Source organism: Molossus molossus, unplaced genomic scaffold, assembly GCF_014108415.1.
Source record: "Molossus molossus isolate mMolMol1 unplaced genomic scaffold, mMolMol1.p scaffold_m16_p_23, whole genome shotgun sequence".
Classification (NCBI taxonomy): domain Eukaryota; kingdom Metazoa; phylum Chordata; class Mammalia; order Chiroptera; family Molossidae; genus Molossus; species Molossus molossus.
In genome coordinates, this window is record NW_023425359.1 from 18,977,825 (window position 1) to 19,003,522 (window position 25,698).

A 25,698-nucleotide genomic window follows, 5' to 3' on the forward strand; every position below is an offset into this window, starting at 1 on the left:
GCCAGGGAGGGGCTGGAGGGAAGGACAGCCACCAGGCATCGGGATACTGTTGGGACTTTGCTTGTCGGGAACTGTTTTTCTTCTAGTCTCTCATGGATCGACTGAGCTGAGAATTTTGTTTGGGAACCATTTTGTGTCAGGATGTTGAGAACATCCATTCCCCCAGTGTCTTCTGTTTTCAATACTTGCCATTTTCTCTGTCCACCCGTTATGTGGGTATTGGAGCACCCTCCGATTCTTTGATTTTTTTTTTTTTTAACTTTTATATATTGACATCTTCAAAGATTTCTGGGCCATTTCCTATTGATTAAAAAATGTTCTTACACTTTTCATTTCTAAGAGCCCCCCTTGTTTCCCTGAGTATTTCTTCATACATCCTCCGTCTTGTTTGTGGACACTGGATTTCCCTGTCTCTATGAGGGTGTCAGGGGCTTAGGCCCAGGCCGTTCTGCAAAGGTCGAATCAACACCAGGAGAGACACTTAATCAAGTTTAATTTTTGTCACAAGTTTCATTGAGTGCGAGTGGGCAGCTCTGCACCTGCCGTACTTCTCCGCATTGTTCTGTGTTCCTCCCGTGACAAGGCTTTTCTTTCTCAGTGTGTTGTCTTGGCTTTTCTTACCCCTTTTGGAGGAGTGACTACGCTTCCTTTCTCAACTTGTGGGGCATCTCGAGGTTGGAGAGAGCACTGGAACGCATCGAGGGAGCACACTGCAGGGTCAGTTACTCCCAGCGGGCCGGGCAGGTGAGAAGGTGAACGCAGGAGCCTCCGCGGTCTGACTCGGCACCGAGGTCTGACCCGGCACCGCGGTCTGACTCGGCACCGAGGTCTGACCCGGCACCGCCGTCTGACCCGGCACCGCCGTCTGACCCGGCACCGCGGCCTGACTCGGCACCGCCGTCTGACTCGGCACCGCCGTCTGACCCGGCACCGCCGTCTGACCCGGCACCGCGGCCTGACTCGGCACCGCGGTCTGACCCGGCACCGCGGCCTGACTCGGCACCGCGGCCTGACTCAGCACCGCGGTCTGACTCGGCACCGAGGTTGGAAGCTCCTGGTGGGCAGTCACGGCTTCTGCCTGGGCAGTGCTCCTCGCCCTCAGCTCCTCGGGGGGGTTCTCAGGGGCTGCAGAAGGGTTTCAGGGGTATATTTACCGATTTTTTGGTCATTTTCCAGGTGTCCAATTTGTGGCTTTTCTCCTTTTTTCCCCGTATCCACTTTAATGTTGATCTAGGCTCTTCAAGTCAATGATGGGTCTTTTCCAACTCTTAGACGAGTTTGTGTCCAACAGTACCAAGGGGGTGACAACCTATTAAAGTCTCCTTTAAGCAGCATTCTCCCAGAAAGTGTGAGCTGGTCCATAATGGACTCTGTTTGTCAAGGTCTCCCATACCCCTGCTCCGGGAGGCCAGTGTTCCTTTGGGTCTCCTGACTCGCTCCTCACTCCTCACTCATGCTTGATCCCGTCACCAGTACTGCGCATGACCGATCGTTCATTCGTGTGCAAACAGTCACTAATCAAATTCAGATGCATTTGTGTGTTCATAAGTTTATTGTAAGCATAATTAACATTCTCATTCTTCTCAGGATGCTGTGTTGGTCCTATAATCAAACTTTTGAGTGATTCTTTGCATAGGTGTAATGTAAACGAATGTAAAAAAAACACTCATTATCAACAGAGGTATAATTTAATCTAATTGCTTCAAGTGAATAGTCATATATCTTCCTTTTAGTTTGTTGCTTTGTTTCCTTCCCTGTGGGAGCCCTTATCCCAGGGTAGGTGTGTCCGATAGTGAGTGGTGTGAACGTTTTTCATCATGACGTCATCTTCACGTGCTGCATTCATTTGATGTGTCCCCTCAGGTTTTGCATGGCCGTTCCTGCGTTCCGTGTGTCCTGTCCTGCGTCCTTCCACGTTGTCTGTATCGTGGTCATTCCCATCTGGCCCTTACGTTTGATTAGTCCACTGGGTTTTATTTCCCACTCATGCTTCTACTTGTTCAGTGTTCTCTGTCCATCTCCCTACCGTGAAGTTTCACTTTGGTTTTCTTGTTTATTACCTCTCGTAATGAATGTATGTCTCAGAGTCTGTTCCTGCCATTCTCTCGTTTCTTACATACCTTAAACCCTTTGAAAACATAAAAACTCAGCAAAACACAAAATTTTCTCAGTAAATAAATGCATAAAAACATAGACAATCATGTTTTTGTTTTTTTAAGCCACTACCTATTATCTGTCACTATCAAAATCTAATAATTAACAGGCATGTTTTTTGAGTGAGCATTGAATGCAATAGATTAGCCAGAGTGAAGCACACAATCACACACCCTCGCAGCCACACCTCAGGGCAATGCACCTAAGTGTTTCAGAGAAATGCTAGTGACATCGAGATTTATTTCTTCAACTCCCATGTTTCTCTTAAATTCCAGGCTTGACATGCGAGCCTTTGATTTTTTATTTCAGTGTTCAAATGTAATTTTCTGCTTCTCAGAATTAGAAGGATCTTTCGCTCTGCCTCCACCTCATTAGAAACCAATGAAATAGCGTCACGTGGTCTTTCATGCCGTGGCCCTCGCTGAGCCCCAGAACGTTCAGTGTGGCCTTCCCATGCTGAGCGTCAGTCAAACAGGTACCAAGTGATGGAATGTCCCTAACACATTTGAATGTTTAGTCTTTAATGATTAGTCTTTATTGTTCTAAGAATCCATACAAAATGATTGATAGTTCACAGTAACAGTATTGAATTATTTAGATCATGCCAGGGACTTTCCTTTTAATAGCTGGCATTTTTTTGTTTTTATTTTTCAGGAAATTCGCCCTGCCTCCTTACTTACGTGGTTTTTTGCCATTTACTATTGTGACGCACAAAGGCTAAATCATCTTAGTAGCCTGACACATAGTTTGAAATCAAGTAGAAACATTTCTATTGCCATTGTTATTAACGTCTGTGTAATATTTAAAAAGTCTCTTAAAAACGTGTGTTCATTCATTTTACTTTGTTCTCACAAGCATTACATTTTTCATCTACTTCGTGTGGAAAGATTTGATAATCCTTGGATTTGTATGTGCAGTAATTTCTTATCAACAAACTTTTTCTTTGCTCTCCTCTGTCTGATTAGTAAAAGGACTCTTCTAACATGAAGAAAATGACAATAGATTTCATCAGGGAGTCAAAACAAATGCACAAGCACACACACACACACACACACACACACTCACAGCAACCTTTTTTCCTCAGGTTAGAAAGAACATTTCTTTTTACGTTGATACTGAGCACACTCATTTTCACGGGATGACACAGATCACTGTATGTTTTTACAGACATAACAGGTACAATTACATCTGTTCTTTATTTGATCTTCTAAAGATCCAAAGATGTTCGAGGATTGCATTTGCTCCCTGTCCCCAGAGAGCCATCTGTTATTTGGGAAGGAGACCTAATTTGCAATACATACAAAACTATTTGTCATTTTTCAGCTTTGCCAAAAATAAATGAAACTATTAATTACTCCATTTTTGAGCAGCTGTTAATAAATTGGGAGAGGATAACTGTTCATTAGAGTACTGGTTAATGACATGGACGAATTTGTGTTGTGTTGCTTTTCAGACATATATCAACAAAAGTAACTGGATGTGTTATTTTAATTATTTAAGATGAGGAGTTAACGATCCTATGTTAGCCGATTCAGAGTTTTTAAACAATCCTCCATTGTCATATTAAAACTAACAACTCAGCACCATATTTTAAAACAATCTATATCGTCAGCTTTTCATATTTTATGTATCTTATATCAATATGTCCAAAATAACTGCTTGAATCTGCTTTTAAATACTAATTTTAAAAAATTTCTAGTACTTTATCATTGTTTCTTCCCAGAACTAAAATTGGCATAAAATTTTACTGTTCTAAAAAAGCCTGCCCAGTCCTTCAGATGGAAAAGCGTCCTCCAGTTCATTTGCATTCATTCATACGTATGCATGAGTGAACACACAGAAACACATATTCCCTTTCATGTGAATGTATACATTCCTTATTTTTACTTATTTATTTTTTGGTTAATCCTCACATAAGGTACTTTCCTATTGATTTTTTTTAGAGAGAGTGGGAAGGAGGAAAGGAGAGAGAGACAGAGAGAGACACATCGACTGGCTGCCTCCCGCATGACCCCGACCAGGGCTTGAAGCTGCCACCCAGGTACCGTGCCCTGACCAGGAGCTGAACCTGAGACCCTTCGGTCTGCAGGCCAACACTCTAACCACTGAGCCAAACCGGCCAGGGCCATTCCTTATTTTTTTATTTGGAGTACATTTAATTGCATATGTGTTCTAATTTTTGTTAAATGTGAATAGTTTCTAGGTCTAGAGGTTCTTAGACCGGAATAATTAGAAGCGTACCGTATCTGCACCGTAAACGTGTTTCTGAGGCATCTGATCGATCTGTTTATTCTATGTGACCGAGTCATTGTCACAAAAAGGCTCCGTTGTCCAGCTGCCAGTTCTCGGGCCTCCCGTCCTTCTGGAACCCGAAAATGCTACCTCCCCTGCCAAAACTTTCAACTAATGATTATAGAGAGTTCTCTCAAATTGTGATTATACGACATGAAATTAGTTATTAGCCAGTTAGAATTTTGTAAGGCTGCCCTCAGTGCGATGTGACTAATCCATATGGAAAAACAGGGATTTGCCATTTGGAAACATGTCATGTGTCCGGTGTGTGGTAAATAAAACAGCCATCGAGTGCTCCCTGGCGGAGCACTGTTTCTTGAAATCTGGCAGATGAACTAGTATTTGCAAATGACTGAAAGTATGCACAGCCTGTCACCTCTGCAACAGCAGTTACCTTTGGCCAGAGTCTCTAATAATGGAAAATAGTTAGCATTTGAAAGCTGTTCCGGTGACCTGGAGCTACAATAAATTTGTCGTCTGAAGCCCATTCCCTTAAGGACAGGTGTCTGTTTCAGTTGGCACGCTTCAAATTGGTCCTGTGATTAAATGGCCCTGGATACAGAAGTCACCTTTAACTTTCAGAGACAGTCCCCCTGGGACATGACGGAGGGCCCCCCAGGGACATGATGGAGGGGCCCCCAGGGACACGATGGAGGTGCCCCCAGGACCCCACTTGCATTGCTGCTGCTGCCGGGGGACAGCGTCCTTGCCAGGCTGTCTGGGGTCTGCTCATCCAGTGCGTTCAAGTGCCAAGTACTTCCCCAAACAACAAGCGTTCCTAATCTATTAGTAAAAGAATTGCTGTAACAATTATTATTTTAAATCAGCAACACAATAAGCAGCAGCTGCTACTTGATCATTTGTACCTTACAGTCGCCAGAATAAACCTGGTAAGTTCATCTGCCACATTGTAAACACATTCAACTGAAAATAGTATATTATGTATCTAGAGAACACATCACATGTAACTGCTTATAATAGGACAAGAGTGGTCCAGCAATCTAAAAAGTTTAATGCTTATATAAGAATGTTTCAATGTTACAGTTAATAATTGATAAAAATATTCAGATATTAAACTTTTAACTATCACTTGTTTCAGCTCATTTTCATTACCTTTCAATTATGAGACAATTTAAAAATAAACTTAAAAATCACAAAATAATGTCCCAGCAAGTTCACGCTAGGTTTTTAAAAGACTCCACTTCTGCATGATCAGTATGTTTCCTTGCCTTTTCTCTTTAGAAATATTTCATCATCGCTCTGTAGTGATTTGTTTGTAGACCGAGATATTGTTGGGAATTTACCTTTGTTTATTTCATATACTTCTGATCAATTCCAACTCATGCCCAATTATATTACACTAAATTAACATAATTCAACAGATGTTGATATTTAAATGTTTTCTGGCATTCACATCTTGGACAGCTGTCTTCGAGCTTGGGGAAAAGGCAAACATTTAGAGTTAAATGCTGAACATATGCTTAAATTACTAATTAGAAAGATGGAATAAAAACTATGCATTATCCTTTCTAAGGACAATAAGCCTCAGATAGGGAATTCTGTAATCTCTTTACCTCAAGTTACAGTCCAGGGGTATCCAGAGAAGGTGTAGACTTCACGGGTAACGTAATTTCAGTTCTCATCATTTCAAATTAGGGAGAGTCTCTAGATTTGAAAAACCTATACTGACTTTATGTTGTCAGTTTTATGAGTTGAAAAGATGCCTTTTCACTTGTGATGTCAGGATGATAAAAGCAGTTTTTAACACTATTTTATTATTGTTAAAAATTTCATCAGGCAGAAATGGAAGTAGGAAAATATAAACTCAATGTATCCATCACTGGCTTGGATAATTACCATTGTGTGGCCAATGTTTCATCTGTATCTCTACCCACTCTTTCTTCCAACCCCAAAGCCCGTCTATTTTATTATTTCCACAGAAATATATCAATATGTTTCTGTAAAAAGTAGCAGCCTCTTTTTTAAAAACAGAAGCCATAGTACCATTATCACATTTATTTTTTAAAAAGCAATAATTGCAATAATTTATTAATGTATATGAATATATATGTATATACATGTTAGGGTGTGTGTGTGTGTGTGTGTGTGTGTGTGTGTGTGTGTATATATATATATGATAGTTGCATTTCCCGATTATTTTTTAAATCTTTTATATGTTGTTTGGGATCCAAATGAAATCTTCCTGTTGTAATTGACTGACATATGTCTCTTAAATTCTCTCTGATTTATAAATTCTCCACCCTGCCCCCTACTCACCACCTTTGTTTTTTCCTTGAAATTTTGTGGATAAAGAGGTCAAGTTTGTCCCATACCAGTTCCCCTACCTCAGGAACGTTGCCGATTTTATCTGCACACCTTCATTTACCATTTCCCTTCGTCCCTTCTTTCTTGGGCTTGGTATTTCGATCTAGAGAATTGATTGGATTCTGTTCGGTCTTGTTTGTTTTGCTTTGTTCTGTTAAGAGCCTTTCAGAGATGGTATTGTTCCCTTCTCTCATTTTGTAATGACCATATGACTGCTGTGTGGTCATTTGGCATTTAGTTCCTGAAATTAAAAAATATGTATCTAGGGACATACATGTTTTTCTAAAGAAAAGCAATACATCAATGAGATGATGACTCAGTTTATATTTGAAATTAATTTTTCTAAGGTATTTCTCCACGGATATTTAAAGGCAATAGCCCTTCCGAATATAGACAGTCGCGGACCTGAATTAACAAAATTGTGAAGGACATTTGTCTCAGAGATGGTGATGGCAGAGCCGTTCCTGAGTCTTGACGGCCCTCCCCACCACTGCCCATGCGTGTTCAGGTCGCGCGCGTGCCCCCCCCCCCCCCCAGCCTCTGAGGCTCACCTAGATTACGGTGTATTTCACAGTCTCGTAAACTTTTGCTAACAAGTGTGTAAAAGGTTTATAGACATAATGTTCATTCATCTGCCAAAAACCTACCATGGAAAAGGAGGAACTGAAAGCATTCTTTCCATAAAGTTACACTTAGTAAAATGCACAATTGAATAGAGAGAGAACTCAGGTGTCCGCATAGACATTAGAGGCTGGCTTACGTGTACAAGCCTGAGATCGCAGATTCTTATCACCCGAAGCCCAGGCTGTGGATGGAATGTGTCTTGCGGTCTGCTATTTCCCTAAGTAAACATTTACTTTCTATAGAAATGGGGACCTCAATGAAAATATTGACTGTCATAAGAAAAGTTACTATAAAAACCCTGGCATGCCTTGTCAAGTTTCATTCAATAACTAGTAAGTGCCTAATGTCGACAAGTTTGTGTACACTAAGGGAAATGAACTAAAAAATTAAAGTGTGGGACCCACAGCCCACAGGGAATACACTACAGTGTAGCTAGAGTATTGGTTCATGTACATACAGAGCTGTGGTTTGAAGTAGAGAACATTGTGAGTGAGAGCATTCTGGCAATGGCAATCAGAGAGGGCTGCCTTGAGGAGGTGACATTTCAACTGGGTCATCGATTCCCAATTGAATTCCGTCAGCCAACAACAATTTAACCTAAATTGCAGTAAGTTTGTATTAAAGGGTAACACCACCCTGGCTGGTTTGGCTCAGCAGTTATAGCATCGGCCCTCGGACCAATGAGTCATGGGTTCGATTCCGGCCAAGGGCATGTACCTCGGTTGCGGTTCGCCCCGGCCCTGGTTGGGTCATACAGGAGGCAACCAGTCAATGTGGCTCTATCACATCGATGTTTCTCTCTCTCTCCCTCTCTCTCCCTCCCTCCCACTCTATTGGATGATAAATAGAAAAGTATTCTCAGGAGAGGAATAAAACAAAAAGGGTAACACTGTCTGACATATTCCAAAGTAGAAGTGACGCCTCCCCCCTTCAGAAGGTCCAGACGTGCTGGCCTGTGATGAAGGCCCTGTGCCCATCGCCTCCTCCACGTGGAGGCAGAAGCAGCCACTCAGCAATTGCACCTCACGTCACCTAGCTGATGGCTTTAAAGAAGGCCCCTCTCCGCACGGAAAGCCAGGGCACTTGGCAGAAACTCAGAGCGGGCTGAGCTCGGTCTGAGCCTGATTCTGCCACCTCAGTCGTGAAGTCACTTGTCGAGTCTGCTGATGAGCAGGTCCCGTGACTTCCAGAGCTGCCCGGACGTGGTCAGCCTTTGCTTCTCCCTTCCCTGGAGGAGCCACTTTCCACCGCAGTTGCAGAACAATCCAGAAGCACATCTCCAGAGAACCAGGGCAGGTTTTGTCCACGGAACTGACTGTCCACTGAGTAAATAAACTGATTACTCAGCCAAACAGGCAGCTTCATCCTGTGTTTTCTGGAGAATTTAAAATAATCGCTAAGGGACAGATTTGTTGAGTTTATGACAACTTGATGTGATACGTGCAAGGAGGTGCTGTCTCCTCCCCCACTCCGCAGGTCCCAGGCCTGTCCCACTGAACTGTGTGCCCCTCCCTGGCGGGGGCCTCTTCAGGCATGTGGTCTCACCTGGGGCCTGGGATCCCTCACCTGCTGGTCTGGGTGTGTGGTCTCACCTGGGGCCTGGGATCCCTCACCTGCTGGTCTGGGTGTGTGGTCTCACCTGGGGGCCTGAGATCCCTCACCTGCTGGCCTGGGTGTGTGGTCTCACCTGGGGCCTGGGATCCCTCACCTGGGGCCTGGGTGTGTGGTCTCACCTGGGGCCTGGGATCCCTCACCTGCTGGCCTGGGTGTGTGGTCTCACCTGGGGGCCTGGGATCCCTCACCTGGGGCCTGGGTGTGTGGTCTCACCTGGGGCCTGGGATCCCGCACCTGCTGGCCTGGGTGTGTGGTCTCACCTGGGGGCCTGGGATCCCTCACCTGGGGCCTGGGTGTGTGGTCTCACCTGGGGCCTGGGATCCCGCACCTGCTGGCCTGGGTGTGTGGTCTCACCTGGGGGCCTGGGATCCCTCACCTGGGGCCTGGGTGTGTGGTCTCACCTGGGGCCTGGGATCCCTCACCTGCTGGCCTGGGTGTGCGCTCTGACCTGGGGGCCTGGGATCCCTCACCTGCTGGCCTGGGTGTGTGGTCTCACCTGGGGCCTGGGATCCCTCACCTGCTGGCCTGGGTGTGTGGTCTCACCTGGGGCCTGGGATCCCTCACCTGCTGGCCTGGGTGTGCGGTCTCACCTGGGGGCCTGGGATCCCTCACCTGCTGGTCTGGGTGTGTGCTCTCACCTGGGGCCTGGGATCCCTCACCTGCTGGCCTGGGTGTGCGGTCTCACCTGGGGGCCTGGGATCCCTCACCTGGGGCCTGGGTGTGTGGTCTCACCTGGGGCCTGGGATCCCTCACCTGCTGGCCTGGGTGTGTGCTCTCACCTGGGGGCCTGGGATCCCTCACCTGCTGGCCTGGGTGTGTGGTCTCACCTGGGGCCTGGGATCCCTCACCTGCTGGCCTGGGTGTGCGGTCTCACCTGGGGGCCTGGGATCCCTCACCTGGGGCCTGGGTGTGTGGTCTCACCTGGGGCCTGGGATCCCTCACCTGCTGGTCTGGGTGTGTGGTCTCACCTGGGGCCTGGGATCCCTCACCTGCTGGCTGGGATTCTCTGAATATTGAGTTGGAATCATTTTCCCACATGATCGGTAGACTTTAACCTCAGGAAATGAAAACCGTATCTTTTTTATTTCTCAATCCTGTTTTATGGCAGAGGGCATGGCATGCATTTCATTTTCAGGAGACATTTATTAAATGGAGTATAATAAACTGAACTGAATGATGTAGTATAGAAAGGGGGAAAGTGATTCTTTAAGGCAAGCATTTCTTGGTTCAAATACAATAACGTCATCTTCTGTTTATGTGATTTTTTTTTTTGACAAATAACTGTCTCTGGACTTCAGATTCCTCAGCACGATAGGGGTTATTGTGAGGATTAAACAGGATCAAGTATGAGAAAATGTTTAGCATGACAGTTGGTGCTCAGCGAGCTTGGATGTTCCTGCTCATTCAGATGATCAACTCTGAGACTTAAGAAACCAACATGTATTCAAAATAATTTTTAAAATAGTAAAATATATTCTCTGCCACCCCTTGCACTCCCTCATCCCCCGACGCCGGTAGAAGAAACTTTCCCAGCCTGTCCCAGATGCTACGGCAGAACTGAGCCTGGAGCTTGGTTCAGAGTCAGAAATATCAGAGGAGACTGCAGGCGAAATCAGCTCCGCAAGCCCCGGCTGTTACATCGCGGTGGGTGAAGCAGGTGTGGAAATGAGCGGTTCCCTCGAAAGAGTTAAGAATATAAGGAGCGCCCTGGCCGGTTTGGCTCAGCGTTTGGAACGTCAGCCTGCGGACCAGAGTCTCAGGTTCGGTTCCCGCTAAGGGCACATACCAAAATAATAATAATAATAATAATAATAATAATAATAATAATAATAAAAGAATGTAAGGAGTATCCCGTAATTTTATTAATGCATATTATAAATGGCAACTGTACCAGTCCAGGAAATTCCTTGGTGCCATTGTCAGAGAGGGATGCGGGGTTACGTCTGAATCTATAGACCGATTGGATGGTTTTTGGTTTTGTTTTTTAATGTAGACACAAATCTTCTTTCATTTAATGGAGATATCTAAAAGAATCATGTTCGAGTAATTTTTTTTTTTTTAGTCTCTCCTAAGGGTCAATACAAGATTCATTTGCTCATTTTTAAGGAAATTAGAGTAAGCTTATTGTTAAACTAAATGTCAATGATATACATATGCCAAAAATGTATAGTCATAGCTGGGAATCAAGTCAGATGAATCAGTCTCAGTTTATAAGTGACGGCTGTGCCCTGGGGCCTAGGTGCCGTGGTGTGAAGCATCACAGAATACTCCAAGATGCCTCAAAAATCTTAGCTTCTGCTTGGAGAGACAATATCCAAATTTGAACCCGGGCGAAACTAATTTTCCTCAATTTCCGCCCCCCCCCCCCCAAAAGGTGGTCTGCTACTCTAGTCCTGTCGATGCCCTACATTGTGTAGTGATTTCCTGTTCGCGCGTGTTTTCTGCCCAAGGCGACCAGCCCTGGGTGGGTGGGGATGTCTTGCTCTCTGTGCTTCATCTGACGCCTTGTGGAACTGCCTGGTGCAGTCAAGTCCTGTTCATTGTTAAAGGGGTGTTTTGGAGTGAATTTAACTAACAGTTCGAGAAAGGAGAAGTGTTATTAAAAAGAAAGAAGCATGATTGATTACCAAATGAACAGTTGTTACAGGTTCGGTTCAATGAACGGGTATTGTGTTGCTGATACATGACAGAAGCGAAGGTTCGTTCTGTGAGCTCGACAGGGTTCCGGGCCTCGGGCTGTCCGCCGTCCACCCTTCCCGGGCAGACCCCTCCGGCTGAAGCCGGCTCGGAGCCTCGTCCACGACAGACCAGCAACAGGGCTGCACAGACCGAGGGGTGCCGAGCAGAGCACTCGGAGGTGTGAGGTGAGGACGGTGTCGAGAAGAGGGAGAGCCTGGAAGGGAGAAGGCGGACCGAGAGGTCAGGCAGGAGGGGGCAGCACGGACGGGCGTTTTCTGAACGAGGCAGGCGCCCTGCTCTGGGCCCAGCACTGCCCTGGCAACTCACAGCTGCTAGAGAAGAGACCCGAAGGCCTGGACGGAAAGGGGAGCACGTGTGAGCAGCACGGAAGCCAAGATGGAGAGCGGCTCCTCCGGACGGATGTTTAGAACGTGCGCGAATTATTTGCTGTATGAAAGCGTAGCTCCCTCCAGATGTGGCCATGTCCTCATCCGCACACTCAGAACTTTCCAGCACAGAGCAGTCACCCACCACCTTTCGGTGCCACGTGTTGGGACGCGTGCAGAGGGAGCATTCAGTGAGCTGTTTGGGGACAGGTCGGCTTAGTGTCACACGCAGGGAATGGCACCCTCACCACAGCAGACCCTCGCGGCTCTGGCTACAGCCGGAACACGGCACAGGGAGGAAGCAAGACGTTCTTGGGAGGAGGACGTGCCGAGCAGCGGCCAAGAGAAAATTCGCAGCCGTGGACTGACGCGAGGAGGGAGTGGGCTGCAGACTTGCAAGCCTCTCGTGGGCTCCTCCTGAGCTTTTGAAGTGAAAGTGAGTACCTGATTCTTACGCTGTGGCCCCTTTCAAGCAAGCAGGATCAAACCTTGAAGAAAAAGTTTTAATTTTTCTATGAACAACAAAAAACAAACAAAGCTACCTGTTATTTAGAACTGATCCTAATGACGTCCTTATTATAGCACACTGGTCGCGTTCAGATGCGGTGACTTTATACTGTCACACGTTTCTCTGAGGGTGTTTGCGGGCACTCCACACGAGTCGAGCGTCCGGCCACACCATCCCTCGAAGTGCCTGTCATCAGTTTCCCTTAACCGTGCGACCCTGGGTAAGTCATTTCCCTTCTCTGTGCTCTGGGCCTCTCGTCTGGTAACACGGGAAGATGGGCCGCTGACAGTTACCAGTGGCTTCCTGTGTGCAGGCCCTGGCCAGACACCTGCACAGAAGTTTCTTTTTTTTTTTTTTATCCTCACCCAAGGACATTTTTTCGATATTTTGTTCAGGTAGAGTGGGAGGGGGAGAGAGAGAGAGAGAGAGAAACATCGACGTGAAAGCGACACATCGAGTGGCTGCCACCCACACGACCCAACCAGGGCCGGGGACAAACTGCAACCGAGGTACATGCCCTTAGCGGGAACCGAACCCAGGTCTCTCCAGACCGCAGGCAGACGCTCTAACCGCTGAGCCCAACCGGCCAGGGCTGCACAGAGGTTTCTGAGGAACATCTTCAGGAAGACCTTTGAGATAAGGACGAGTCTTATCACATAGCTCTTGAAGGTAAAGCAATGGAGACCACGAGAGTTTAACGTGCAGAGATGGTAAAGCTCCTCCCACACTGACAAATACGGAGGCACGTTAGGTTTTTGCAGAGACCCAGCTGGGGAAGCAGAAGTAGTGGCATCCATCAGGAAGACGCGTTCTGACCCCCTGACGTCCGAAGTACGACTTAGGCCACAGAACCTAGAGCCGGTGCAGTGGGGCTGACCGTGCCCTGGACAGCGCCCTCCTCCGGCTGCCCACACCTCTGCCTTTATCCCTTCCCCTGTCTGCTGGCTCCTTTTTCTTTATCCATCTTAGAGAGAGAGGAAGGGAGAGGGAGAGAGATGGAAACATGGATGAGAGAGAACATCGATTGGCCGCCTCCTGCATGCCCCCCACTGGGCATTGGGCCCACAACCTGGGCACGTGCCCTGACCGGGAATCGAACCAGCGACTTGGTGCAGGGTCGACGCTCAGCCACTGAGCCACACCTGTTTTCTAATTCACTGAGTGTTAACTTGTCTCTTCTGCTATTTTGTAACTTATCTAGTTATAGCTCATACCTTTGTTGTTGTTGCCTGCTCACCGTAAAAATAAAGCCCAATAACAATGAGAGGCGTAAAGAAGAAAACCCCCACGAAATGTCTCCACACAGAAGGGTTATGACGAGACAGACTAAGCCTAGACTAGAACCAGGGCCCAGTGTGGGCCGCCTCCTGAGTTCACTGCACTTGGTCAAGTCAGGACCGTTCCAAAGAGACGGCCCAGGCCGGAGGCAGAGCGGGTCAGTCCAGTGACCACAGCCAGAGAGAGAGAAGGCTCCAGAGGCAAGGACTGGTCAGGGTGTGATCAACACGACCAAAGGCAAAGGGTTCTTCCTACACAGGAAAGGGCTTTGAAAGCAGATTCCATTAACAACCAGGACTGGAGGTGATTCTAGTAGTTAAGAAGTATTTCTGCTGGAGCGTACTTGATGCCTAGCGTGCATGTGGGTACGAAAGGGAAAGACCTCCATACAGATGTTTTCTTTACTGCTAAGACGCACTACGCAGCACAGGGGAGGAGGGGGTGTCGGGACTTCGAGAGGACCTTTGCATGGGGTGGACTGTCCCGCCCCCACCTCTCGGCCACCGGCTCACTCCTGCAGTGACACCGCAGACCTGCCTCGTTTCTGTGCAGCTGCGGCCCTGTCCAGGCCTGTACTTGTCTAAGAGACAGTGAGTGTTCCTGCCAAGTGCCAGGCCCCCGGCCGCATCTGTCTGCCTCTCCCTGCAGCTGGTCCGAGGGGCCCCGGAGCGCGTGTCGCCCAGGGGGCAGCTCTCACGCCCAAGTCTCCGAAAAGCTTCTCTCTGGAGGTGCCTGGAGTGAAGACAGGGTCCCATGGGCCTGGCTTTGACGTCGCCGTGTCTGACACTGCCTGTCCTTGGCAGCCCGGGTCAGAAGCCGTGTTTTCGGCGAGGTAGTTCTCACCAGGGTTTCCTCTGCCTGTTGTCCTTTTCTTCTGTTTCTCTTTCCCTCGGCTAAAGCGTCGAGGTTTTCACCACCGCACTGTCCAAACATGATGGGGTACATGAGTGAAGTCTGTTTCCAAAGGGGGGGGGACGTCTTTGTGAGGTCTGATTTTCTCATACATAGGAGGGAAATTTCAGAATTAGTGTATGAGAAACCATGTTTCAGGTCATAACTAGGTGCCAGTCCTATTAATAATGAGACAGCATTCTTCCTTCATCCTTTCCACCGAAACCCACGTATCAGCTGACCCCCGGTACTGAAGGCGCCAGAAGATACAAAGTCGTCAAGCTTTGACTTGTCTTCCCTACCACCGGCCAGTCCTCTGAAACAAACCCTCAGTGGCCGATTGGTCATTTCCGTACAGCACCTTACGAAAGGATCCTCACACAACTCTTCAGTAACTTGGGGTCTGTTCGTAGGAGAAGGTATTGTCATTCTCCAAGGCACCCCGGCCCAAAACACACACACACACAGAAATTGCCGACTGTCACCTTGAATAGCAACCCCGGGCTCTGCTTTGCAAAGACAAATGGCTCATTTAGACCCAAGCGGCGGGGCTGCCTTTGAGACGTTCATTGATTTTAAATTAAAAAATGACTGCTACGTTTTACATTAAGAGTGACAACTAAATAACAGAGTAGACCTCACTTAGTGCTATTTGTAGCAACTCCATGGCACCCATCTGAAGGGGGGAGGGGGAGGGACAAGCCTAACTGGGGTAAGGGGACTGATCGATAATCCGGAGCCCTCCCAGCTGCAGCAGGTAGTCAGTCCTTGATGGAGCGACTGAGATACAATGTTTTCCTCATGGCTCAGGTCTTCAGGTTCAGTGTACTGACTTGATTAACTTCAACTTCGTTCTCCTTGAATGTGTGTCTCTTTTCCTTCATGCAACTCTGTTGGGGGTTGGGGGAGAGGAGTTGAATGTACAGGTTATATTCTATTTGTTCTGTAAAGATGCCCAAAAAGGATGTTTGGTCCAGCAGATGAGAAGGAGGTTTGGAAGAGAGAGGTGTTCCTGGAGTTGGTTTTTTCACCATTTTTGTAAACAGTACTTCCTATTAAATGGTAAATAGTGTAAAAAAATAAAGTTCCAAAGGCTCTTGATTTGGGAGAGTGACTTTAAAGCCATTAGAAGACTCGATTGCGTATCACTAGTGCGATTAAGAATCACAGTGAGAGCTACTAAGTATCAGGTACTCGGGTCTTTTTCTAATTGTTTCTAAAATGTATTTCTTAAGAATTATACTCCTGGCTATTTATTATTATTATTTTTTTAAAGCTTAGTTGGAGTCTTCAGTGTATCTGGAAGTAATAAAACCAGGTTTAGTTTTTTTTTTAATTTGTTGAAATCCAGAACTAGGACTTTTTATTGACTCGCTTCTCACCCCTGCCCACCGCCTCGTGGGACGCGCCGACACAAAGTTGAACTTTGTGTTATTTCATTATTGCAACTGTGATGGAGATCCTAGGAGGATGTGCGCCTGGACTGTGACAAACCTTGTTACTTCCCCTGTTGTCGGTCTCGACCCGGCAGCATCCGTGGAACTGGCTGCGTTCCCCCCCACTCGCTGGCCTGTCGTGGCTCCGCATCGGCCTGAAATCCAGACTCGCCCTGGGGCACGCGTGGCAGTGTTCCTCTGAGATACGTGCTGATGGAACAGCACGGGTTGGAACTCTGCACGTCCCCTCACAGGTTTTTTCTTTTCTTAAGATTTTCTTACTAACGTTTTCTTTTCTCTAGCTTACTTTATTGTAAGAAAACGGTAGATGATATACATCATACAAAGTAAGTGTTAGCAGATCATTTAAGTCATTGGCAAGGCTTCCGGTCTATAAGTAGTTACCTTTTTTTGAGAGTCAAAAATTACACATGGATTTTCAACTGTGCAGGGGTTGGCACCCCTCACCCCCACATGTTCAAGCTGTTCAGGGGTCCACTGCAGCCCTCTGTAAACCCTGCTCTTTGGACAGCCTGGACTGTTCGTAATTTTCTGAACGGAACACACTCATCCTTTACAAACACATTCAGCAACGAGTGCAGAAACCTGACCAGCAGCAGCTGCAACTTGTGAGCATGTTTACTCTGTTTCCACAGAGCTCAGACGTAGATAATCCCTGGACTGGTTCTCACTGCTCGATACCAGAGGGGCTGTGCTTCAGAATTCAGATCCCACTCTGTTCCCGTTTGGGGACTGTTCCCTTCCCCCACCCCAGCTGGGGCTGCCCCCTGAGAGGTGCGTGCTCTTGCGAGGTACACTGGACTCTTTAGCTGGGGGGAGCTTCCAGAGGGATCAGAGCGCTTAAAGGATCATCTTGTACAAAAAGGTAAAATTCTGACGCTTACAGATGTGAAATGAACATGTGTTTGAGATGTTATTGAACTCATTCATTAATGAGGGAACCAGGCAGACTTTTCAAAGGACAAGTCGAACTCAGACTTCTGTGGAGTAAGACATGTTGAAATTGCTGTGCAGATGCGTGCAGACCTGGCTCTTCCGCAGGAGAAAGGACTGTCCTCCTCGGGACAGATCGCGTTTGCACTCCTGTCGACAAGAACGGTGTTGCTTTGGTTTCCATTATCTTTAACTTTGGGCTCAGGAGGACTGGAAGAAGATAAAGCATGGTTTTCTATGGAAGCACACACTTTCCCAAGCAAAGGGGAAAAGGTACATTCAATGCAATTGTCATAAAGACTGAAAAACGACCATCTCTAGCAACAGTGGATCAAGTTGGGTGTGTCTGCTCCCACCAGCAGTGCCCCCAATTACTTCACACTAGGACTTCATTCCCCCCCCCCAACTCCACACCAGTGGTTCTCAACCTTCCTACTGCCGCGACCCTTTAATGCAGGTCCTCATGCGGTCTGTGGGCGTGTCTGCATGTGGGGGGTGTCTGCGCGTGGGCGTGTCTGCGCGTGGGCGTGTCTGCAGGTGGGCGGACCCGCCAGGAGATGGATAGAGGAGCGGGGTCTCCGTTCCTAAGACCATCGGAAATAGGTGTTTTCCGATGGTCTTAGGTGACCCCTGTGAAAGGGACCCCCAAGGGGTTCGTGACCTCCAGGTTGAGAACCGCTGCTCTATACTCTCCCAACAATGGACCTGACCACTTCATTGTCTCGGTGTCTTCTGTCCGCTTTCCTGCTTCTCTGCATTTTCACCACCACTGTGGGGTCTTACGCTGAGTCAGTCGTAGGTACTAATAAATCCTTGCCAAATAAGTGAATGCATTTTGGATAAAAAGGATGTGACTTTGCTGATATGATTTTAATTTAATTTTTAATTTTTATGTTGTCTTCTCTGACACTCTTTTAATTTTAATTTTAAAAGTAGATGCGATCATAGGCATTGATTATCCTTGGCACTGTGAGCCAAGATCACACCACAAAAGCCAATAAGAAATGTTAGGTATGCATGTTAATGAATACACACACACACACATATATATTTCTGTAAAGTTAGTCACTAACTGAATGAGCTAATTTTTAAAAAAATATTTAAACCCGGCCGGTGTGGCTCAGTGGCTGAGCGTTGATCCATGCACCAAGAGGTCGCCGGTTTGATTTACGGTCAGGACACATGCCCAGGTTATGGGCCTGATCCCCAGTGGTGGGCGTGCAGGAGGCGGCCAGTCGATGTTCTCTCTCATCGATATTTCTATCTCTCCCTCTCCCTTCCTCTCTCTCTAAAATCAATAAAGAAAAAATATTTCTAAAAAATATTTAAATGATTATGTATTTTCTATCAGGGAAGTGCTATGTATCTCTCAGTACAAGGGAAAGGGGAAACCAGACAGATGCCCATTTGGTGCTGATAGATTTTCATAGTATGTCTTTGGTTGTACCCCTTGAATCAGCCTGGTCATTAATTGTACTTTTCTTTGTGCCTTGTAGGTAGAATTTATATTTAGAGTAATTTTATTCCACAGCTCCAATTCGTCATAATATATACACGACTGAGTGCATGTGTATTAACATATATTTGGGTTCTTACCTAAGTTAATTTTTTGCTTTTAAATATTTCTCTAATAATCTGGATGTTTTCAAATCGGGCCTCATGCAACTTGAGGATACTACCGCATAGCTCTCTGAATTACTTAAAGAACTTGTGCGCCCGGAAAGGAAATGCTTCTTTTATCTCTGCTTCACGACCGCCGGTCACTATCCCAACCCGCGTGGGGGATAATGATCCAGGAAATGAACAGAGCCCTTTCTAGCTTGAAAATCTGAGAAGACTTTTCAGTCTTTTCTGTGTGTGTTACTTTGCCTGGATTTCCAATGGGCCATTTCTAATTTTTCTAAAACTCTTTAATTTAGGAACCCATGATTAGACAGAATTATTTAATTCTCACTAGTTCCAAGAATAGCAGAAGGTTCTTACATACCATGTCTTTACAAATATCATCCAGTATCGCATTAGCCCGTTCGGTAGCAGCAGACGGGCATTCATGCATTCGAATGATGTTTCTTCACCTAACTGATAATTAACTGTAGAATTCTAATCATACGAATTACAAGGCAGAACATCGCTGTTTCCTTCTTCCTATTTAACATGTTTTAAGAGAATTCACTGCCGCATAATATCCTAAAAGAAATTGATCATACTTTTCCTGTAATAAATGTTGTTCTGACAGTAAAGCATTAGTAACCAATTGATAACCTAGCAACAATATTGTGATCTCTTTAGATAATTAATCTTAGCTATTTTCCTGTCAGAAGCAACAGTGCTTGATTTTATGTTGAGCCAGAGAGATTGCCAGTTTTGAAAATTAAAAAGCATTCCTTTTATATTATTCATTCCAGTAACAATTTATGATGGCGCATTTAGCTGCTGAACGCTTGTCAACAAACGTAATTATGTTTCGATATAAACAAGATTGGTGGTTTTACGATGCTGCTCCATCTTGGTTGAGAATGTTTTGATTTAGGTTCAGATGATACAGGCTGTGTATTTATCTATCATTCTTTTCCTCCTTTGTTAATCGTTCCTTTTCTGGTAATTGCTCGCAGGCAGACAAGCGTGCATCTAGGGTCCTTATGCACCGGAGATGTCAAACGGAGGAGGAAAGCAGCACCTTTGCCGGGACCTCCTGCAGCAGGTAAAAGGGAGCGGGCTCGGGGCAGAGCGCGGGTGCGAAGTTCACAAATCACCGAGACTAAAATACTGATCGTTCTTAATCACTTGCACTGAAGAAAAGGCACAGGTACCAGCAACTGTTACATCATTTGCACGGGGTGCCGGGGTGGATGGCAGGTTTCCTGTCGCTCTTGCAGGCAGCCAACCAACCAATGAAATGTTTCCTACACACCTGCCCCAGTGCAAGACTCTGTGAGACGCAGTAAAGGGAACAGAAACTTCACAGGCTGCGTCTTTGGCCTCAAGAAATGGACAGACTTATTGGGGAGGAGAGTAAAAGGTCTAAATAGATGGGAAGGCAAATAGCCCAGTAGCGATTAATAGTAATAAACGCAGAAGTTGGCTCAGCTCTGACTGCAGGCCCCGTGTCGCAGGACATGGAGGGCTGGCCCTGCTGGTGGCCCTCTGGCTTCTAGTCCCAGCTCTGTGGCAGTCTCAGAGTCGTCTTTCCTTATTGGACCACGTTAGCATCAGAATAAAAGACCCCTCAGGGTGTCCGCCTCCCGAGCCTTGTCACTGGAAGAGCGCGTCATGCTGATGCGTGTGGCACAGGGGAGACCACAAGTACTGACACAGACCGTCACTGGGCAGAGGGGGCAGAAGGCCGTCCTGGAAGGGCCGGGAAGGAGACCAGTGAGACCAGTCGGTATTGCAGAACCTCAAGTCGGAGCAGAGGTGAGGGGGGCAGAGATGGGGCCACCAGCGGTGGGTGGAGCCAGCCCACGTAGGAGTAACCGCATGCACCACGTAGGAGTAACCGCATGCACCACCGTGGATTTGTGATGCAGCAGACTGACCACGAGAAAACGTTCCCAGGGCAGAAGCGTGGTAGTGACAGAGAATGATAGCCTTGATCTCTGATCCTTCACCGTTCAGATTTATAAACATTCTCCTCACTTCTTTTGGGAAACCTTTTGTAGGAAAAATTATTTTTCCCTATGATGAATTATAGAATATAAAAATAAGATTCATGTTAACAAGAGAGAAAACACAGAGAAGGGAAAAATAAAGTCTGTGTGTATATACATACATATGTATATAACAGACACACACATAATTTTGACATGGGATGTCAAAGGAAATAAAAGATGAGAAGCTATTTAGGAGACCTGTCCCACAGTTCAGCACGAAAACACCGATGAATAATTAAAAATGAGAGCACTCATTATCCAGTTTTTTCATCCATATAAAGGGCTACATTATGAAATTATGCCTGTGGTTATAATATCTGATCTTCTTGGTGTATTCAATGTTCAGAAATGGGAAATCAGAAACACCTGTGTATGGAATGTGTTTCTTTTTATGTAGATAATATTTACCACTCACTGGGTACCTACTATGTGCCAGGAACTTTATCTTTTCATTTTTATCGTTGCCACAACTTTGTGAGCCAGTTGTTACTATTATCCCTGTTGATCACAAATTAAAATTCAGAGAAGTGTGAGGATCTGCTTGTCTATCCTACTGGCTGGCGGGGGTTTCGAGCCTACACCTGTATGACCCCTACCCCATGTTTTCTGTGACAACCTACTTGTGGCCTTTTTGGAAGAATATATATGTAGACTATCTCACTGTGTATGTTTACTTGAACACACTCATATATCTTAAGTTTCATGGGAGATTTATCTAAACATTGACATATACAGATACAGAATATTAGTTAGAATACTTCTAATATATCTCTTTATACGGAAACATATAGTCACGTTTAGGTCAAATACATAAGTTCTTCAGTTCACATCTTTCATAAGACTGGTGTAGGATGCTTCGATGTCCTTGTTCCAGCTGAATGGTCCCCTGGATTCTCTTCTCTTTCAGTGACTCAGACATTAGTGGCAGAAGCAATACAATCTTGGGAATGTGGCTAAAGCACCTTTGTGCCCGCAATCAGGGTCGGTTCTCACATTCTCAACATACACGAAGAGAGAAGGATAACAGAATAGTTGAGGAGGAGGATATGATTATTTCTATGAGGCGATTTTGATGTTACAACAACAGCATCTAAGGAAACCGCTTACATGGAGTATGGGCATAAACATTAGACATTAGCTTACAACATTTAGAAGCTCACACCAATATATTCCAGATGTTAGAGGTCTAAACAGCTGTGATTTTCTTAAGGTTTGGGATTTTTATAATATTACTAGATTTTTTACTGCAAGAATAGAATTCATAGAAATGTAGTGCATTTTTGTAATTACTCAAAAAGTAGCGGAGTGGGAGAATCGGTACTTTTGTCCATACAGCTTTAAAATCCATGCATACCTGTTCCTCTCAAAGGGGAAGAGAAGGGAGTCATTTAAAAGACCTTGCTTTTAAAAGAATCTCTCCTAATAACTGGTGAGAGGTGAAGATGATTATTCGAATTGAAGTAAGAAGTGGTTTTGCATAAATGTACTTTGATAATGAGGTTATGGATCCTACACTGTCTTGTCTCTGAAAATTGTAATTTTCAAATTCTGGAATATGGTCAGTCACCTAATAAAGAGTCAGTTATATTTGTAAGCTTTCAAAGTCGAGTTAGCATGTATAATTAAAGAGAATTTTCTCATGTTTTAATTTTTTTTTCTTTATTGACCCTAGAGAGAGAAGAAGGGAGAGGGAGAGAGAGAGAGAAACATTGATGAGAGAGACCATCAATTGGCCGCCCCCTGTATGCCCCCCACTGGGGATCTGGCCCACAACCTGGGCATGTGCCCTGACCAGGAACTGAACAGGCGACCTCCCGGTGCATGGGTCGACGCTCAACCACTGAGCCACACCGGCCGGGCATGTCACCTTTTTATAGGCCCTTGGTAGACCTCCCAAAAAACAAATTGAATTGTGATATATTGTCACAGTTCCTTCTGCCTTTTAAGTCAGCATTCCTTCTAAGCTGGAAAAAATACAGCTGAAGACAACTCTCATTTAAAATACAGAATAAGAGTTAAAAGGCCAACAGCTTGAATACTGTTTAACGAGCCCCTCTGACTTCTATGGAAACTATTTTGCAGTCAAACAGCAGAGTAAGAAAAAATTTACGAAAGAATTGCCAGACAATTACACTTACGCACTTCGACTTTATAATTCCAAACTGGGTTTATACAATTGAAAACCCTCAATATAACGTGATATGTTGTCTAGATGATAAATATTATTTTTTACAAAAGATTTGAAGTCTTCCATGAAATGAATGACCCCAAATCTGATTCTCTTCGCCTGCTGATGTGTTGAAAACCATGCTCACCCCGTCTCAGCCCCAGCAGGAAGTGTGCGTTCATCGCTGTCCCTGGCCAGCCTGCGGCATTATCACCTGAACATCTATTAATCGTGACAGGAACACCAAATTTATTTCAGTGCTTTAGCTTATTTACTGCTCTTTCACCTTTGTGTTTTGTATTGACAAAGTAAAATGAATATTGATAAGGCTAGATATTGATTTTTTTAAATGTATGGCTTGTTCTCTGCCTCATTCAAAGTCACATATTCAGAGAGTGAATGTCTCAGTAGCAAGGGATGTAGATTTACTAGTATAAAATTGAGAACTGTTGAAGCAAGAAGGTTTGCGAGCAGAATGCATTTTATTGTTTGAATAATGTCATCTGTAAAGGTGAAGAAAAGCAGAGCACACATTTTTAAAAGGCAGTCAGCAGTGTTGGTGATGGTCCGTGTTTTGGGTAGAAGTCATAGCTTACTGAGGATTTGATCATAAAAAGATTTTGCTTAGTGGTAGTGTGGCCATTACATCTAAAAAAAAATATTTTGTCCGCTGTACATTACTAAACTTATTGTTATCCAAAAATCGGTATTCTCTGATACTATTTTGCTTTCTAGTAAAATAATATCAGAGAAAATAGTCACCATTAGCAGTCAACCTTTTTTCTATACATTTTAGATTGTACAAAGGATGCCTATTGGAGTTGAATATCTTGGGGTAGAGATGGCCCCACGGTGACTGTTTTCATGAAGTACAAGTTCTTGGCAAGAGGCTGTGTTACAGTTCTTGTGGCTTTTCAACTATTTCCCCTGCGTTCTGCTGAAATGAGTAAGCACACACATTAAATAGAAAACAATGGCTGTCCCTGCCAATAGAAAGACTGAATAACGAGAAAACCCTCACAGTACAGAACACTTGCTGAATGGAATGGAAACCATCCCTTTAGATGCACAGCCGAGAATGCAGGAGGAGAAGTGTCCAAGACCACACGTGTCCAGATTTGTCACTCTCGGAGACCTCGAGGCATTGGGTTCGTGTCCCCATGGGAAGGGAGCCGAGCCGGGGAGCTGACCTCATCAAGCCGGAAACTGAAAAACTCGATCCTCCAACGGGGCGAACTAGAAACAAAACCATCCACAGACACGGAAGACAAAGAATCTTGTTGCCAGCTGGGCTCCAAGTAGAAAACTGAAGACTTATAACCAAGAGCTGACCCTCAGATGAGTTTCTAGCTTAAAATTCCACCAAGCCAAAATATTAACATAAAAATTGGTCTTTGAAGCAAATGCAAAACCACTCTAGAGGTAAAGGCCTCAACCCCAAGGTTGGAGTCACCTCAAATGAAACCTACTGAAGGTGATCTCACAGACTAAAATAAAAGAATTTGTTATTTAAAAAATAAACAAAAAAATAATATTCAAAAACAAAAGGGAATGAATGGGAAAAAAAAAAGACAGATGTGGTTAAAAAAAAAAAAACAAGTAGAAATTTGCGATTTTATTTATTATGAAAAAAATCTTGATAATTATAAACTCACTGGATGGATTAAACAGCAGATGAAATAAAGCTGGGGGGGGGGGACAACCAGTGAATTTTAAGAAGAATCTGAATAAACAACCTAAGAAAAAAGCTCAGAGGAATAAAAGTATGGGAAATATGAAAGAATGGCTGGGGAACTTGAAGGAAAGTGAAATTCAGCATCTGGAAAGTCTAATAAAACTTCCAGAAAGAGTAGAAAGAATAAGGAGGCGTAATCTTTAGGAGAATATTGACAGAATTCACTGACATTGACAGATTTTACAACCGAAGAAAAACATGCACTTTCATATTCAAAAAGTACAAGTTTTTATCAAGAAATAGTAAATATAAATATAGTCATACCTAGACACCTGGTAATAAAGCGTCAGAACTCCAAAGACAAAGAGAAGAACTTACAAGCAGCCAAGGAGAAAAGATACAACCTACAGGGGAATGAAATTACACGGTAGCAACCTTGAGAAAAGGAGTACAATCCAGAAGATAATACTTTCAAAGTGCTGAGGTCAAATAATAATCAACCTAGAGTCTTATATCCCGTTAAATTATTTTCCAAGAGGAGGAATGAAATAAAGACATTTTCAGGTAAAGACGGATTGTTAACTAAATTTAATACCTCAGCTAGAAACAAAACAGAATCCATAAAAAAGAATATTAAGGAGGAATTGTGATCAAAGAAATTGTAAACATGTGTATAAAGCTAAACTAATCTTGAATGAATAAAATTAATAATGATGGTGGTGACAGTGACCATGAAGATGATTCACTTGGATGTATAAAAGTCCAATGGAAACAAAGGAGAAAACAAAAATGTATAGAAAAAGCAAGATAAATAGCATTAAATAATAAAAATAAATCCCCACATAATCAGTAATCACAATAAATGTAAATGGAGTAAATGAATGAGTTAAATTCAAGGATTATCATAATGGATAAAAGAACAAAACTCCATATATTCTGTTTACAATAAATGCAATGAAAACTTAAGTTTTCATTTAAATACCAGCCAAAGAAAGTTGGAGCAGCTGGGTTTATAACAAAATGAATCTTGACGTATTTCGGGAGGGTTGAAATACTCTCTTCAGA

At 44.7% G+C, this 25,698-nt stretch overlaps 1 protein-coding gene across 1 annotated transcript in view; it reads left to right on the top strand.

Annotated features, from left to right (window-relative positions):
- Positions 1–25,698, top strand: part of GPATCH2 (G-patch domain containing 2) — a 113,961-nt gene that overhangs the window by 85,689 nt on the left and 2,574 nt on the right. The window contains exon 9 of the mRNA XM_036277731.1: positions 19,754–19,842. Coding sequence (XP_036133624.1) covers positions 19,754–19,842 — 89 coding nt within the window. The remainder of the gene's footprint in view (positions 1–19,753; positions 19,843–25,698) is intronic.